This window comes from Ptychodera flava, chromosome 10, assembly GCF_041260155.1.
Source record: "Ptychodera flava strain L36383 chromosome 10, AS_Pfla_20210202, whole genome shotgun sequence".
In the NCBI taxonomy this organism is placed as follows: Eukaryota; Metazoa; Hemichordata; class Enteropneusta; family Ptychoderidae; genus Ptychodera; species Ptychodera flava.
The window spans coordinates 37,234,076-37,252,823 of record NC_091937.1 but is presented as its reverse complement, the minus strand read 5'-3'; the positions used below and the strand labels follow the sequence as shown (position 1 = coordinate 37,252,823).

At 39.2% G+C, this 18,748-nt stretch overlaps 1 protein-coding gene across 1 annotated transcript in view; it reads left to right on the top strand.

Moving 5' to 3' along the window:
* Window positions 1-14,004, top strand: part of LOC139142690 (uncharacterized) — a 52,513-nt gene extending 38,509 nt beyond the window's left edge. The window contains exons 2-4 of the mRNA XM_070712753.1: window positions 4,064-4,376; window positions 5,825-6,054; window positions 6,702-14,004. Coding sequence (XP_070568854.1) covers window positions 7,056-8,966 — 1,911 coding nt within the window. The 5' untranslated portion in view covers window positions 4,064-4,376; window positions 5,825-6,054; window positions 6,702-7,055 and the 3' untranslated portion in view covers window positions 8,967-14,004. The remainder of the gene's footprint in view (window positions 1-4,063; window positions 4,377-5,824; window positions 6,055-6,701) is intronic.
* Window positions 14,005-18,748: the final 4,744 nt, after the last annotated feature.

The window sequence follows — 18,748 nt, the reverse complement described above, 5'->3', positions numbered from 1 at the left end:
AAAACGTATCTATAAATGCCATTTTCTCATGCTACATCACGCGCCTTGACGAAATATGATTCTCTGTAAACAAAACAAAGAAGGGACTGGGGTTATCAATATATCACGTAAAAGGATAAAGCGAGATCATTTCACAAATTACTATGTTGAATCTCCTTCTTTACGTGTCTTTCATGGCGAGTAATTGATCTTGCAGATTAGGTTTAAAAATAACGGAATTGCTGAAAGCTGAGATCGGATCCTGCGGATCCATGTTTATCACGCTTTCTGAGACCGTTTGTTTCTCCGGAGCGTTTCAATCTTCAGGGAGGGCGTTTTTTAGACGGTGCCCTACGTTTCAAAGTGATGCAATATTATTATTAGAGGTTATAAACGGCAAGCGAGCGCACCGTTTATAACCTCATTATAATATGTTGAAGTTAAAAACAAGTGGACAATTTCGTTATTTAGGGCCGAAGTTGGAACAACAGTTCAGGAGCGCCCAGCCTCATACAAACTCTAAAAAAGAACGTTTCAGAACGCGCGCGCGTGCACAGTTGCATTCATAAACTTCTGTTACGCAACGCATCGATATCGCGATTAGACATCGAACTTGAAGAATTTTTTCTTAAAAAAAACGCTCATAAAACTTTAAAAAATTGTGGTGTTGTTACACAGACTCCGCTGCTTACAGAAACTCTTCATATTTTGGTTCGTCAAGCTGCACTAGCCTAAAATTTAACGATCAAAAACAATCTGAAGCCATAGACTTGTTCGACATTACGGCGCGTTGAACTCTCAAGTTGGCGTTCGAAATTTGCGCGAGCTCAAAAATGTTACGCGGCGCGCAGGTCTTCTTGTTGAGAATATAAACCCCGGCTCCAGCCAATCAGATTGCCGGATTCCAGCCAAGCATATTATAATAGTCGATTGACCGCTTACATCAAAATTTTGTAATACTTCGTTTAATGTCAACAAAACCAATACAAAATATTGTTTCTTGCTGACTTGCACTTTTCAGTTAGCGTAGATTATAAATTATTATGATGTTGAAGACAATGAACCTCAATCGATCGTGGATGTATGATCATCTCCTGACCCCCACAGTGCCTTCTGAGATATATTAAAAGAAAGGCCCCTTAAACCATACAGTAAACCTAACTTTATCACAGACAGAGTGTTCATTATGGACAATCATACAGTTTCTTCTCTCTCCAAGAGTTTCATGCTGATATATCACAATGTTTATGAACAAATTAACAGCTGTTCCCAAAAAATGAAGACCCTAGCAAATTAACAATGACAGCTTACTATCATATCATGTATTTTCAACGTTCCTTCTTAAACTCAGTTATTTCGTACATTGTTCCTTTGACGTGATTGAAACTAATTTGGGAGAATTGGATTTTCATATTCTTCAAATTTCTCAAAAGTGTCAAGTGCCCTGTAGATGAATGTTGCAATATTACAATTTACTCATAAAAACAAGTGTATAACTTAAAAAGAAAAGCAGATTAAGCTTACATTTACAGATTAACGACATCACTTCACTATCAAATTATCCCAACTCTAATCGTGTTCTTTTGAGAAGCTAGTAAAACCAATGAATACACAAGAAAACCCTCAGCATTGCCCCTCTTCTTGTGCGGTCAGGGTATTGCCCAGCGACGTTACGATGCGATTGCGTGCCATGATTTAATGTTTACGGAAGCAAGACATTTTGATAACACCGAGGCAAGACTGTAAAATACAGGAATCGCATTGGGCCATAGGGCAATTGTACATTATCCAATGGGAATGTGTTTTTAATGTATTCATGACCAAAGGCAAGCTTTACGCCACACTGGAATGACAACTAAGATGACTTACTTCACTTTTTCTGTAAAATAGGCTGTTTTTACTCAACGTTTTCAAAACGACAATCAGTAAAAGATTGTCGTTTTGAAAGCGTTGAGTAAAAACAGCCTGACCTCAGCTGCTGTCAGTAGCGAAACAAGTCATTATCTCGGTTGGAATGGCGTGAACTATTGAAAAACATTCCCAAGGTTACAGGCATTTTGCGTTCATGACTTTGAATGGTAGGATTTGATGAAGTTCACTTCACAGATCGATAACGCCTGGAGTACCCTATTGTTGTAGAGTTGTAGGTGGCTATTACCTGCGTCGAAGTGACCTCGGGGGTCATGTAGATATATCCAAAAAATCTAATAATATTATTTAAGAAGGTTTTTTGATAAGTTAAACTTAAGAAGGCCGCTGGATATGAAAATAAATTTGTGAATCTAGTCATCATCGTTAAACTTGTTCAATTGTCAAAAGTTTGGCTTTCCAATGTATTTACAATAATAAAGATATTTAAGAAAACAAGAAATTGACCTTTTTAAGCTAACTATTCTCTAGTGGTTAATAAGCTCAGAACCCCTGTAAATTATACATTTTCAAAAAGCCTAGATATAGGGGAACACTTTGGTGACAATAGTGTCACCATTATTTACATAACTATCAGGTGACAGGTAATTTGCAAAACTTTTCAAAAATCGTTTTTCCCTATGTTTTGTTTCAATGCTTTGAGATATGAGGCTGATGTTTGTGTGAGTGCAAGCTGTCAATAAGGATCTTTCAAAGTGTGTCTCAGAAGTTTTTTAAACCTTCTTAAACAATTATTATGCCAGAAAGTTTGAGTCAGATATTTTGCAGAACTGAGACAAAACATAGGGAAACCCGATTTTTGAAAGGTTATGCAAATTACCTGTCACGTGATAGTTATGTAAACAATGGTGACACTTTACTACCAAAATGTTCCTTTATATCTAGGTTTTCAGAAAATGTACAATTTACAGGGTTCTGCACCAGAGAATTGTTAGATTAAAAAGGTCAATTTCTTGTCTTAGAACCTTAATACAGTGTGTGGTTTGTTTAGTTGAAACTTAGGAACGTGTGTTATCATGTTCAAAAAGGCTAAATTTGCTAAATTTGGTACAACGAAACGATCCGTGCTCATGATCACACGACATATTTCAGAGTTCAGAGTATTTCATCACCAGGCCTTGAAAAAATATCAGTGAATTCTGGATAGTTGCTCTTAAGAATTTTACAGCGAGGCTTTCTTTAACTGACAGACATATCGTCGCTTATTCAACTGGCCTGTAACAATTCATGCATCGCTATAAATCGATGTTTACCCTAAGGTACTCATTCAACCGACATCAAATCCATTCCTGCTGATTAATGAGACACGAACATACATTGATTACGTTTAATGATTATGCCCTAAACTTTCTACAATTTTTGTAAGCCTGCCCATATTCACTGTCTAGCTTCAAGCAAAGTTACAGGAAAGCTAGTTAAAAATAGTAACTAAAATAATTTTCAGTCATGCTCAACGAAATGATGCCAAAACGAGATGGAAAATTTTCCGCCACCGTAGGTCAACGAAAGCAAATCATTATTTCGTGCACCTGTTAAAAATCTCGCTGTTCAAACATCCGTTCACTTCCGAGTTGAAGCAATCGTCTGCTGGGATTCTGCACTCGTTGTTATTTGGTGACCCCGCTCCAGGAAATCAGGGCCGGTCACAAATAAAGAATTTATTCGGGAAGAAAAGATCACCGAATCGCTCCAGGATATTAAACTTACAATCGATCAAGGTTGTATTCAACAAACACTATGAATTCACTTTCGCATTAGTCGGTGCCCTTGGCATAATTTTCAAATGAAATAGTGGCTTTTCGAGGTTGTTTCTGATCGATCGAGAACGGCGAAAAAATCTTAGTACAAATTAAAAATATTGACTTGCGTCGTAAATGGGCGGCAGACGACGCTATTGTCAATATAAGGTGTGATTTGGCGTTCTTTCTGTCGTCAGTCTGTACGCGTGATATTTTTCATGGTGAATTGTCTCGAGACGTGTCGTTTTATTCGTCTACATTCTGTGGTCGCCTGCCAAAACTTGCGCATGGATTTGTCGATTAATGCGTTTCCGGCTGTCTGGAATCTCTTCATTGCGCATGCGACCTTTGACATCAGAGAATGTGGATGTTTTATTAAACTGCGCTTTTACACTTCTCGCTATTTCCTCCGTTAGCTAACACTAACCGTGGAACGGATCCACCATATACAGATACACGTTTTACTGATTTCTGTGGCAATGTTGACAACACTGGGTACGACCTGCATGAGGTGAAAGTTAAAATCGCCCTCGCCAACCGGTGAAGAATAAGCCTCGTTTTCACACAACCCATAAGTCTCTTCTCAAGTTTCGTACACGACTACGAGTAAGCAGACCCCGCGTCGACAAGACGGTTGTTTTCTTCCTGAAGCTCTTGGAGATCAACGAATACGGAAACATTATACGCTAGTGTATGTATACGAGCGTGCTGGAGAATCCCCATACACCGGTAGGTCGCTAGATTTCCCAGCCGTTGTCACTTTTTAGAGCGCTCGATGAGCTAGTGACCGCATTATAGGTAAGGCGTCGCGCGGTTAGACGCGCTTGCAGGGCGGGTACCACAAACTCATCATTTGTATGATCGCACTCGCCACACACAGCCCACAGGGGCTGTTTGAAACGCTCGATAGGAAGTGTTGTTAACATGGGCATTTGACGGGCGGCGGGGTGGAAGGAACTAACACAGCGTTAAACTATTTCACACTCTGTATTTTTCTGGATTAGGACAAGTCCCAGGCCCAAGCATGCATATCAACTCACATTGTTATAAATTCGCACTGTTGTGCCAACCTTTACTCACAGTGCAACAACAATACACTTTTCAAACTGTGAAAGAACAATTTAAGCAACACGTCGAGTCGAGACAACCACGCCCGTTGGTCATGCCTGCATACTTCTCAGTGGAATACACTAGAAGAAATGCAAAAATCTCGTCGCGACCAAAATTTCACTTCTTCCTGTTCTCAGAGAACAAGACTTCCTTCTTCGTTTGAACATGCCTAATTTTGTCTTCACATTTCTTAGCTTGCTAATGCGACAACATATCGTAAATTCATAGCCACGCCTTCTTCTGTAAATTGTACATACATACAAACCTACCTACCTACCTACACAAAACACATACATACATACATACATACATACATACATACATACATACATACATACATACATACATACATACATACATACATACGCTTAAATTCATAAGGAAAACTGTGGTCGGTCTCAATATGTTGAATTTACAATTCAACACTACAGGGTAAGTGTTTTGATTCATAATGAAATATCAAAGGAATGCTTAATACGACTAAATTAAATGCATTACTGAAAAGACTGACGCCTTTATTGTATAGACAAGTTGATTCAGAGATTCCTAGTGGTGGGATGAAGCGCGCGCTGTAGTAAGCGTTCTTCGATTCTGCTTCTATGCGTTAATTTCTTTCTGGAGCAGAAACGCTCAATATTCATTGAGCATTTATACAATGCAACTCTGACATCTAAAAAGACTGAACGCAGGGCACATTTCTTTTTACGCGTTTCCATTCTCACTTTTAACATGAAAATTAATCTCGTCAGGCACAGTGCGGAATAACGTCAACTATTCACTGTGGAAATTGCTGTTAGTGTTGATTGTCACATTTAAAATCGCACTGGTTTATCAGATTTGCCATTTTAATCACTACAATCCTGTATATTTGGAGCTCAGTGCCGTTCAGACACGGTCAGGTGAGCTGCTTTCACAGTGTACGCTGCGAAGCATGTCTGATAATTTCAGCTGTCTTTCTTCCCAGTCCTCTCTGTCAAGCCGTAGGAAGCCGCGCAGAGTGCTGCTTCCGCTCATAGTGAAGCGAAAATTCGGACTTAACGTTTAAATATTGTTTTCTTTTGTCGCAGAATGGTCTCCAGTGATGGTACGTGATTACAGAGGAAGCTAGAGGGAAGAGGCCCAGTTTCCGTAGATGTGGGATTGGGTCATTCTGATGTAGCCAGCTGTTTTTACTCAGTATTCCAGCATTTTAATCACTGTCTCTCCCACAAGGAAATCTGGTAGCTCTCGTTTACTGCTACGGTTTTCCACAGCCACCGAGCAACAGTTCCACCAGAAGTTCAACGAAGCACCACAGGTAAAATATTTTAAATTCCTACTTTTCTGATTTCTTGCCATTTATTTGGCTCAACATGACAAATGTGCCTTCCTTTCTATGCGCGTTGTTTGTGGTTGCCCTTTCATAACCTCTACCTCGCCCAATGGCGGAGTATTGTCACCAGACAATAGTATTTTGCTCACGCTGTTGGCGATTAAGAACGGCGCTTTCATGGCGAAAAGGTCATGCGGGGATAAGTGAGTGGAATGTGGCTATAAAAATTCAACGCAGAGCGAAACAACAATTTATCAGTCTGTCGAGGCTTTAAGATAGTTTAAATAAATCGTTATAAACAAATACAAAGTCAGAGCGAACGTTGCTGGTACGAAATGCAGATCGACCAAGTCAAATTGTTGTAAAAATATCGCTTTTGAAAAACATTGTCCGGGTACGAGGATGAAATATCATCACACCCGTACAGACAATTCACACGCTACAAGTCTAAATCCGGCGACAGCACTCTGTTCATAGATGGTGCGTCTGAACGTTTTTCAAGAGTGAGTCAAAATATGCTGAAGTTACTGCTGGGTTTAGTGTGTTTAACATATTCGCTGCTGTTCAATGTTCTTAAGAAATCGAATTGGTATGTATACATCATGTTTGTAACGCTGTTTTCATATCTCCAGGCGGGTGTCCAACGTCAATACCCGGTGCAATCGATGTCGTGCCGATGTGACCTCGCCGGGAATCAAGTTCCACGTGAGCGGTACAATAGAGACGGGTGACTGCACCTCTGTAGAGAAACCGGTTTGACTTTGTTCTAGATACATAGTTTGTGAAAAGGTTGACTTTGTAAGGATACCGTTTTACGCAACTGCGCATGACAATCAACACAGGGGAGCCATAGACGGTTGGACGATTTCGGAGAACTTCGCAAATGTAACGGCGAAGGGCAGCCTACAGGAACTAATTGGATAAATAATCGAAACTAAATCTGCGTTTTAATCGGCTGAACTCGCGCTGGTGCCCTTACAAGAGAAATGGAAAACTACTGGTCTTTGTGTTTATATTTGTGGTTGATCGGTTTTGCATCACTTCAGAGCACTGTGGGACAGGAAAGTACTTCAGACCACGTCTTCATCGAAGAGCCGCGGAGCACAACTGTTTTGTTAGATGACACTGTCTCCCTCATCTGCAGGGTTAACACCAGTTTGCCGCAGACCCAAGTGTCTTGGAGGAATAGCAAAAACAATGAGATCAACGCCAACACCGCTCATAAGCATAACTTCCGAATGAAATCCGACTGGCTAGGCCAATATGACCTTGAGATAATTGGCGTTGCTCTAGAGGACGCTGATAGCTACTATTGCACTGTTAAAAGTGGGTCGGAAAATCACTATTCCCGCGTCGCTGCTCTAAGTGTCCGGCAAGAAGTTGTAATGAACAAGCTGTCGTGTTTTGTGAGCATAAACGAACATCTCAAGGAACGCGACAATGTGGTTCTAAACTGTGCCATGCGCACAGACAATCCGAATTTGTCTCTCTTTTGGGAGAAAAACGGTCGAAGAACTTTCGTGGGCGTGTCCGAAAGATGGCCTGGGGACAGCATGCTGACAGTGCGGAAACTCGAACTTGAACTGACGCTGGACGATGACCAATCGGAGTATAGGTGTGTAGCGGTGACAAGTACTGGTATAATGCAGACCGCGTGCGTTCTCGACCCCCTCAACGTGCAGTACATTCCCAAAGTGACCATCGTTCCCTCACCCAAACAGTACAGCGGCTACAAGACCACCTACACGTGCCGGGCGACTGGAAATCCGGACCCTTACAAATACGAATGGTATGTCTCAAATGTGAAGTTACCGATGAACGATCTCGCCAGGTACGGACTCAGCGCCGATGGGAAGGTGATGACGATCTCAGAGTCGACGAAAGGCGACAACGGACAGCAGCTACGCTGTGACGTGACGAACGACATGGGTACTGGCCAGGGATTTCATATAATGAAACTGGATGACATTATGTCACTGATCGGCCCAATTGTGGTAGGTGTCATTCTCTTTGCCGTTGTCATCATTGTTTGTGTCTTTTTGATTTGGTGGCGGAGAGCACCGTCGCGTGCCTCCGACACCTCCGCACACCATCGTATCACCACCGTGTGGGCGGCCAACGGAAGCGCCATACAACCACACAAGGGCTTCGACCAGCAGCATGACGGTAGGGGTAAAATCGACGGGAAGCCCAAATATCGGAAGGGCCGTAGTTCCACCACTGCATCGAGAGCGTCCACCCAGCCCGATGAGGATGACCTTGTGTCTCCCGAGATGCTTGAGATGACCCAGCCTGCATCTCCGGACGACAACGTCGCCTACGTATACGACGGGAGTCTGCCGGGTTCGAGACCAGAGACTCCGAAACTATGGAACATTCCGCGAGATGGAGGCCGAGTGACGGCGGAAGGCGACGATATTGACAGCGGCCAGGCTTCTCGCGATAATGACGATAGCTCGTTTCAAAGCGAAAATCACGACGGCAGCGTGACAGATGTCGGAGACGGGACTCCAAATCCACCTAAATCGGTGGCCCAGGTTGTACCGATACCACCCTCCCCACCTCCTGCGCCACCACCGCCAGAATCTCAGAACAGTGACCATGAGGACGAACTTCCATCATTCGATGTCTCCGAAGGGTCCGTGTCAACTTTCCAAGCGATCGATCCACCGCCGCCGCCAGCGGACATCGATACCGCGTCCTCGACGCAGGGGAGGAACGATGAAGGGTTGGTCTATGCTGATTTGGCCTTTAACCCCGACAGACCGTCTGCCCCAGTACCGGAAGCCGAAAACACGGAGTACGCAGCCATCGACTTCAACAGAGCAAGCACCGTTGAGGCATCAGAAGTTGACAGCGGTACCTCAAATGGTAGTGATATTACCACGGAATTATAACTTACAGTACTAAATGCATAACAGGGGTTTGAATACTGCTTTCACACCATTTGTCACCCATAGAGCAAAACAGAAAAATAATATTCTGGCCAGAGAGAAAGAAATTATTGTTCCTCAGACATTTTTGGCAGAGCTACAGAGGGGAACTTTTTCCAAAAACTGCAAAATCCCCCGCTTGTCACATTAATGACAAGATTTTACAAGCTGACCACAATAATAGAGGCATTATATATACAGCTAGTGTTGACAGAACAAATTCTGAACATTTTTACATGTTCCAAGAAGAGAACAGAAAAACCTGTAAAAATATGCAGAACAAAAATGCACTAAAAATTGCGATACTGAAGTATATATTTGTCGCAATTTAAAAAAAAATCCAAATTGGTTGAATTAGAAGCAGCTATTTCCAGGAAAAATTTAATTATTCTTCCAGGCCTTTTAGAACTTTTTCACCAGATAGACAATGTCATAACATTTTTAAAAATATGATGCAGAAAATCAATCTTACCCTGAATAAGCTTAAGGAATTCATCTCTGGTTTACATTTTTAAACCGTGTTGAGTTTGAACATGTCCAATACATCTCCAATCAAATCTACGCATAGCAAACTGTACCTATGGAGAGACGTATGTAAAAGGAGATTGTAAGCCCTGTACTATGTGTCAATTATCTCTGCAAAAAAGATAAATTCCCCCGAGTTTATTTTATAATTTGTGGATCTAATGTTACTCTTTAGAAATTCACAATTGAACTTCAGTCATGTCAATCATTATTGCTTCTCAGTTTAAATTTATGTAACAGCGAGTCCGTACAAGTATGTTTACAGCAAACCAAAAGTCGACTATTGAAACACACATAGAGTGTGGATAGTGCGTGCACTATGCGTGCACTATGCGTGCATTATGCGTGTGGAGTGCAGTGGATCCCTGTGGTGTTGACGTTTCAAAGTCACGGTCAACTTTTCGACATTTCCCTATACAACTTCAAGAAAGTGACTGTCATCAAAATTAATAACTGAAAAGTATAATTACAAATTCACCAGACTTGAAGCTTATCGTAGCCAGATAAGGCGCTTTTAACAAAACTCTTTGTTTGCCGTCCGCCGACGAGTAGGTTTTCACACAAAATGATGGACTGTTTATGGCACCAACACTGGAAAATTATTTTATGTATTTACACAGTGTTCTATTTCTGTATTTATTTTTTTACCCGGCGGATTAGTTGGTTAGGGTAAAATTCGAAGGCAAACAATTTTTTTATAAAAAACGCCTAATAATTTGCATACCGGTGTAATATTATCATTGCATTCCCTGCAAGTTGTCAGGAGTGCAGCTTAAATAAGGTTTTAATATTTCAGAAATTTTCTGTTTTGTAAAAAAAACTGTATTTACACGGGAAACACTTCGAACCACGTCACAACATGCACGGGTCAGTGCAGTGCGCATGTGTGACTGTATGTGCAACACATGGCTATGGCTAAAAAAGCTGTATTTTATGAAAGCTATAATTCCGTAATTTAAGATGAATCGTCTGCTGAAAACGTTTCCTCCGTAATTAGTTATCGAAAATGGCATTTAAACAATCAAACAGAACAGTGCGCGAAAAAAGTTATTTGACAATGTTAATATTATTTTCAGTCTGTCTTTGTGTATATTACAAAGAAAGGCGTCCATTAATCATAAATTATCGGGTTTACCCTTACTTTGGTTCATAGAAACGAATTCTCGTCGTTTCTCGTGATACTCGATCATCTTGCTCGTGAAGGTCAATAATTTGTCTTGATTTGCCCAATCGTGCCAATAAAACGTTTGATCATGTCAAACTACGAACATTTGAAACATCCCCGAACGAGCGCATATCGTGTTGCCTTAGTAACAATATGCCCATAATCCTACTTTGCACAAAGGATGATCGAACGGTACCGAATAAAATAGAAAGTCACAACATTTATAACCCTGTAACACCGAGACTTCTAAACGAGGAAACCTCGCCATGCAATTCAACATGGTAAACATTCGTATTTGTTGCTGTCATATAACATTGTGTTATCAAGCAATAATTATAAAAATGCTCACAAATACTTGTATATTAATTTTCTTATTTTACATATGTATCAATTTTTAATCAATGGTTAACAGACCGAGTATATAATTATGTATTTATCATCTCTCAGTATTTAATGACGTCATGGAAAGCAGCGGCTGTAGCATAATTCATTGGTTATCAGTTTCGAAATCAAAATCACATTAGATCAGAAGTCCGCAGTTTTTACTTAAATGATATGAACATAAAGTATTCTACTGGATAGAAACAAACTATAAGCTCACAATATTTTTTACGAAATAATACCTAATCACGTAATAATGATTTAAAAAATGACATGCACTGACTCAAGTGTTTTGGGGAATCCAACATTTTAATTGATATGTAACTGTGGCTGAAAACAAATTAAGCTATTTTATTTCTCAGATACTGTTGTACACCTTTCGCAAATTATTGTTAAATCTTGGACGATTGCATACGTTTGTGATGCCTTTGAAAAATCACCACCAGGTAATTTTTATGTTAAAAAGTGTCAGAACCACGTAGCTTTTCGTAGAAAACATGGTCTAAGGGACGCTGTATTTGGAAATTTAAAAAAGGCTAGTGTTCGATCAAAGTAATCTGACACTTTGTTCTTATCAGTTTAGTTACATCTCTCCATATTTGAACAGGTAATGCGGTTTTTAAAAATAGTCTAAAAGCATATCTTGGTGCCACCCGATATTATTCATAGAGTTTGGGTCCCCTTTTGATCGTACAACTTTGAGTACAAAATTAATCACACATTCTGATATGCTGTAGAATTGAGGAGAGAGCGTCCTTTCGATTAAAAGACGACCAACGACCATATCCCGCGGAGCTATTGACAAGGTAATCGATTTCAAACGCATCCGAGGGCACGATCAGCTCCTAAAAGGTTGAAGGTCACGTCAGTTTTGCATAAAGCAGTTTGTAAAGACTGTTTCTATTGACGTTTTTGTTTTGACGAAAATAACAGCTTTTACGGTATTATGGAGTGAGACAGAGCAACGAGATAAATTTAGTCTAAAAAATGTTCGCATGAAATATTCACATGCTCTGCAAATGTTTGAATTTTTAATGGCGGGAATTTCCTGTCGTTCGCTCACGAGAACAGTTTCAGTCGGTAAAAAAGCTATTTTCGTCATCCTTTCAGCGCCATTTGTTTAACCAAGAGACACACCTGGTGTGTATTACAATTCATAATGTATGCCGCCTTTTTGAAAACACAAGGCCTACCAGCAAAACTGATGAATTCAACGGGTTTTCACTACAATGGCTGAAAAATTGACTGATAACTCAAGGCTTCCCCACACACAGCCTGGGACTCAGATTAGCTTTCAAGCTTTTGTCATAAATAACCAACAAAATACGACATGAGCTTTTATTTGCCCAGCTACAATACAGAGCATTGCTCTCCATTCCATTCCACAGCATATGCAAGGACCGGAACAATTTAAACTGTGAGTTGCCGGTTGAAACTGGTTAACTAACAATTCCGCTCACTCCGGTGTACATCAAAGCACTATTTTCAAATCTTTGTGTACTTGCACAGAATTACACATCCCATATTAAAATGACAAGGGATTGGTCTTAAAATAAGATTGTAGTTTCTATTTCATCCTAAATGCACAAAAACATGACATGATGTTGTCTTGGAGATAGGCAGATACCCCGCCACAATTCTGAATACGTGAACTTCATGAACTGTCGACAACCCAGTATATGGTGATTTTTTCAGAACAGTTTCATATTTACTTGCCATGCGGGTAATACAGATGATTGCATCGTGAAAAGATGAGAGCAATTCTGTTTCGGTTTCAGTGTTGGTTTCGGTAGGATTGTCGTCTTTTATGAGAAACAATGCTCTGATAACTTATGAGAGGTGAAACCTCTAGTATTTGAACACGAGAATGTAACTTAAGGAATTGTGCTGTTTTCGATCGTTGCCGAATTTGTACGTTAATTTCACATTCAGATTAGAATTGACATTGCCATCTAGGTTAATAACAACATACATTTGACTTTTTTCACTTTGTTAATCAATGTCCATTTCTTTGGAGTGACCTTTGAACTTGACGAAACAATTTTTGCGTGCAGTAAGTTAGTCAAACATCCCTTCGCGTTTGTGTTTTATGAAAGCGCCCGCAATTCAAAACCCAATTCATTTACGGTTTAATCGACTTCATGTTACTTTTGTACATTGTAAATTTCCATTTCTATTCATAAGATGTAAGGTTTCTTAAAGATTGTTGTTTCTGTGAAAATGGGGAAGGGAGTAGTTACTGTAGTTTTAGAGATAATGGATGTCATTAATGCTGAATTAACCAACGAGATGACATTATTTCTTCAGCAATACAGTATTCGATATTTCTATCTACATACCGAACACGTTTGAAGTCCACTTATTCAATTGCGTAAAGTCATCGCTTCTCATGTTGAGGATCATTCATACGAACTAAGCGAGAGTTGTTTCTGTAAAGAATACGTATGACCAACAAAAAATCAATCAAAGTGTTAAAAAATGTAATTTGCTGTATTTTATCATGTTCCCCTGGAGTTAAAATACTTTACTTGTGTTTTCGGAACAAAATCATCACTCCGTCATACAATTGGGTTTTTTCTCTAAAGTTGTCAAATCTATTGAATACAGAATCAACCTATTTCTGGTTTCCCACCAGTCAGTACTAATGCTGAGATAGTAATCAGCTGATTATATGATTTGATTTCTGACTTCAAACAAATGAACCGCTTTTCACTCGAAGGCAGTACGCTCAACTTTTAACGGTAAGATTTTTTACTTTGAAATATGCTAAGTTTGAAGGATATGTCACTTTTATTTGAAATATGCAACTTTTATATATTCTGTGTCTAATAAAGAAGTAAGTTTTGCATTTGTTTCATTATAGGGTTTAAAATAGTGTCCAGTCGTAATGAAATTATTTTGATCTACTTAGGTCACATTCATGTGAAAGATCATTTACATTTCGCGTGCTTGAATTTAAGTTGAAGATTTCCTTTGTTCATTTCATGCGCATATTTTATTCCCATCTCATGGGCTAATTACATCGCGCCCTCACATGACCTAAGAGGGGTTCCAAATTTCTCAAGTCTAAGGTCAGACACATGTGTATATTATCGTGTCAAAGTTCAGACCGAGAGGGTACTCTGACCTTGACCTTGGCGAACCCGTTCATCGGTCATATCAAATTAGCTTTCAGTATCTACTAGGGTAGGAGAGGTCTTTCCCGGTTTTCATAATGTATAGGATGGGTTCTGGTTTCCAGTATTGTGGCTTTTTAATAAGAAATATATTTTTGTATTTGTAAATTTTTAAAATCCCAGTTTGTGTACATACAAGTGATTCTTTGAGATGCTGCAAAATTAAACCTTGCAATGCCTTTAAACAATGTGTCTCTGAGTCAGATGTATAGCTGCGTGATTGCAGTTTCTCCTCGGCAATCTTGAAGACTACTAAGCACCACAATTCTAGGGGGTCTATTTGCATCACAAAAACTGTGAAAGGCCCCATAGAAAGCAGACTTTCTTCACGAGGAAGATTGAGCCCAGTGTTGTTCAGGTGTGCAGTCTTTTCATTAAAAAAATCCAGTCAGAATGCGGCGCTGTTAAGGTAGCACGCGCTTTGAAATTGAAAGACTGAAACTTTCGCTCAAACTTTCCTAAATGAAACTTTCAACGATTCTCTTACCAAGTCAAGAATTAAAATCAGAGCTCACCGGGTAAATTTTGGTACCAGAGAAACAAAGTACCTAACATTTCGCGGTATTTGAAATTCAAAATGGCTGCCATCTCCGCATGTATGTTAACTCTATGGGAGAAATAGAATTTTCGATTCTCGAAAAAAACTAAGACAGTGAAAATTTTTCTTATTCCAAGAGTTTTAAAATGAGCACCCACAAGTAGAAGGGCAGAAAGAATCGGAAAATCTGTACATTGTGAGATAAGTGTAACGACAAATGTGGAAGACGAAGCGGACAGGTAAGTATCAACAGCCCTCTCCCTGGAGACAAGAGGTCCATGAAACAACCAGGTGACAAAAGAGGCTAAGTTGGACAGACAGAAAGAATGAATATCTCTTTGCTGTAACTGATGCAAAGTTCAAAATATGTATGCAGAAATTCCAGAAGACAAACTTTTGACGAGGAAAGATGGTAGTGAATGCTTCTTTGCAAAATGTTATGAAATTGAGATTTTATCAAAATAATCATGAATGGGTGTATATAGCGCCAGTATATGTTGTAGACCGCTTCGCGTCCCTATTATTGTATTATCATCTCTCCATGTACGCTGTCTTTCATAGCACTGTTTTGAACAAACTGAATTACTCAATACGGCAATGGCTGAACCAAATGAGAAGAAAGACCCGTTATAGTGCTTTGAAAAGAACACCACTAAAAGCAGATTTGAATTCGCGAGATGTCAAGGCACGACCCCAAAACTATAACGAAGGGGTCAAAAGGGGTCAAAAGGTCATTTTGCATAAATTTGCATATTGATGTTCCTTTTCAGGTTTAAGGGTATCGAGGATATAAAAATCACCATTTCTTCTCCCACTACAGCATCTTCTTTCGGAGTAGTATTTCACGAATACTAGTAACTCAGTAGTGAAGAGTCATTCACTTACGATATACCACTATACTATGATTCGACTTTTGTGTATTTCGACACGATTGAAAATTATTTAACGTTTTGGACATTAAGCGTTCTACTAGCATTTATTTAGGAATACGAAATACCAATTCACATTCACTTAAGTCCAAACAAACCTCTTATTCTTGCTCATGCTCTCGGCTACCGTCATGAATAATACATTCGCGTACCCGTGTATATGCCAGTGTAGGTTTCTGCACCGTGCACCCTTCAACGACTACTGGGGGTTACCTTGAAATGGACACAAGGGGATTTGTGGGACGCGTGAATATATCAATTGTATTTCCCCTGTTTCTGATCAAGGATTAATGACAGTATGAGATGTATGTGAATGAGATGTACGTGATTCATCTCTCGGATCCAGTTTCCGGTTTTCAGAGCGTTCCTTCAACTTTTACAATGAGGTCATAAAAGTTATCAGTATTTTTGTTTTACAAAAAAGGATATTTGTGTGCCCTACCTTCTGTGTAGCTGTAATACAAAGCAATTATTCGGACTCTCAAAATTTTACAACTTATACATTTGTGATTTACCATTTGTACATGTTAAAATGTATTTGAAGCTATTGGGGTAAAGTTGATGTAACTTTTTCGCCATCTTATTTTTGTGAAAATCGGAAATTTACCTTTTGTTACAAAGAGTTAACACAGGGGGCAGGGGCCACTTAAATATCAAATATCGGAAAGTTTATTGTCATTCGTTCTTTTTACTACTAAATTTACACTGTAACCCCTTTATTTTTATTCCTGATTTTAAATGAGGAAGTGGTTGAAAGTTTGCTAGGGGGAAAGTTCGGAACAAATGTTAATTACACTTAGAAGACAGCCTAAGCGAGTGCAGAACGGTGTGGATTTGTACTCTATAGACAACGTAACGATCTAGAATTCCCTAAGGTTTCAAGACAAGAAATTAACCTTTTTCAGCTGACAATGTTTAATAAGCTCAGAACCCCCGTAAATTATATATTTTCGAAAAGCCTAGATATAGGGGAACATTTGGTTACCATAATGTCTCCATTGTTTACATAACTATCACGTGACAGGTAATTTGCAAAATCTTTTTAAAAATCAGTTTTCCCTATGTTTTGTTTCAATGTTTTGAGATATGTGGCTGACATTTGTGTGAGTGCAAGCTGTCCCAAGGATCTTCCAAAGTGTGTCTCAGAATTTTTTTTCCTAAACAATTTTTATGCCAGAAAAAACTTCCAGAACGGTGAATTTAACCGTACTTGATTTCTTTAAAATTGTGCTCCAAAAAGACTAAGCAAGATATAAAAAATCTGAGACACAGTTTGGAAGAGCGTTGTGATAGCTTGCATTCCAGAAAGTTTGAGCCAGATATTTTGAAGTATTGAGACAAAACATGGGGGAAACCGATTTTTGAAAGGTTATGCAAATTACCTGTCACGTGATAGTTATGTAAACAATGGTGACACCGTGGTTACCAAAATGTTCCCCTATATCTAGGCTTTCAGAAAATGTACAATTTACGGGAGTTCTGAGCTTATTGACCATTAGAGAATTGTGAGATTAAAAAGATAAATTTCTTGTCTTGGAACCTTAAATGTAAAGAGTTTTCATAACAGGACGGCAAGTTTATACAGAGTATATCAGCAAACAGTAGGTTCTATAAAAGATTTGGTGCGTGTCTCCGCACTTTGCGAATTAAAAGCTAAATCACGAGCAGAAGTCGACATGGAAGGCGATGTGCCGCGCAACCGACCATAAAACTGCACTTTGGGAGGTCATTCTCTCTCCTTTTTTCATTTCGCGGCTGACAATATAACGTGTTGACATTTCCGATGCGAAACCTGGGCGGTTGATAAAATACTCAGTCTAGTACACTATGACCTACAGCGGATGGCGGTATATTCGCAGTTGACTACTGCTAGCCATTTCTATCGCTATAGTGTGAAATGTAATTTACTACCTTGATGTGTTCAAAGAATCCGATTTGAATAATTCTCAAAAAAAAAAAATAAAAAAGCGCGCAAAGAAAAAAAAGTCGTCCGGCTGAATTTAAATTTGAATTTCTCTCAGTCGAGCGTGAAAATGGTGACGCGACAACAATTATTGAACATCGGTTTCAGCGAACCGTGTGAATAAGCCTGAATCACATTTGATATAATTCATAGTACGAACGAGTGGCACCGATTCGGAACTTGATTAATCCGCAGCAATTTATGGGAGTAAAATGGAGAAAGCGAACCTTATTGGTCCATTATACAGGTAAATATAGTTTAATATAATTGGCTTTTTGCCGCAAGGCCGTGTTGAACTGTGAGTATGATTTGAGGTAGTAACGCGTTGAAACATGCCTGTCTCTCTCAGTCTCTCTCTCCTTTTCAACTTCTAAATTTTATCAAATTACTGCAGTTTGTTGGAACGGTTTGTTTCAAATTATGATAACGATAATGAAGAGGGATGTTTTAAATGATTCAGCTCTTTCGATATCAATATAGCTTTCAAAAAATAACGGTTAAAATGTCCAATATATGCATTTAAGCAAACATTTCGTTATGACTATAACGGTATATTGTTACTGTGAATAGTTTTATAAAAGCAAAATTAACTTCATTTTTGACCAAATATTTGTTCGTCTTGTGTGTTACAAAGACAGTGAAAATCTGGCATTATAACGTTTATACTGACTATGCTAAGTTTTTAAACATTCACTCTCACGCCGCTACAGTGTTTTGACTCTCACATTGTGAATTTTTGTATCGAAAAATAACAGGTACAGTTTCCAATCTGTCATTCAACACACAAAATGCACTGCTTTAGTCTTACAATTGCAACGAATGGTCTGTTCATTTGAATGCCATGTTCACCGCAACAGTGAACGCAGTAAAAACAGCTCTATAATGAATGGCATCGTTTCAAGACGCTTATTAACGACAACAAAATGTGCGCATGTAGGTATTCTACAAGCGCGCAAAGTACAAGCGTTCATAAAAGAGCAAGAGATTTATACGTGAATTTTTAACAACAAAGGTTGAAACGGTAGCGTGTTTTTATTAAGAATACATCAATGGAAGTTCTTGGGTTTTT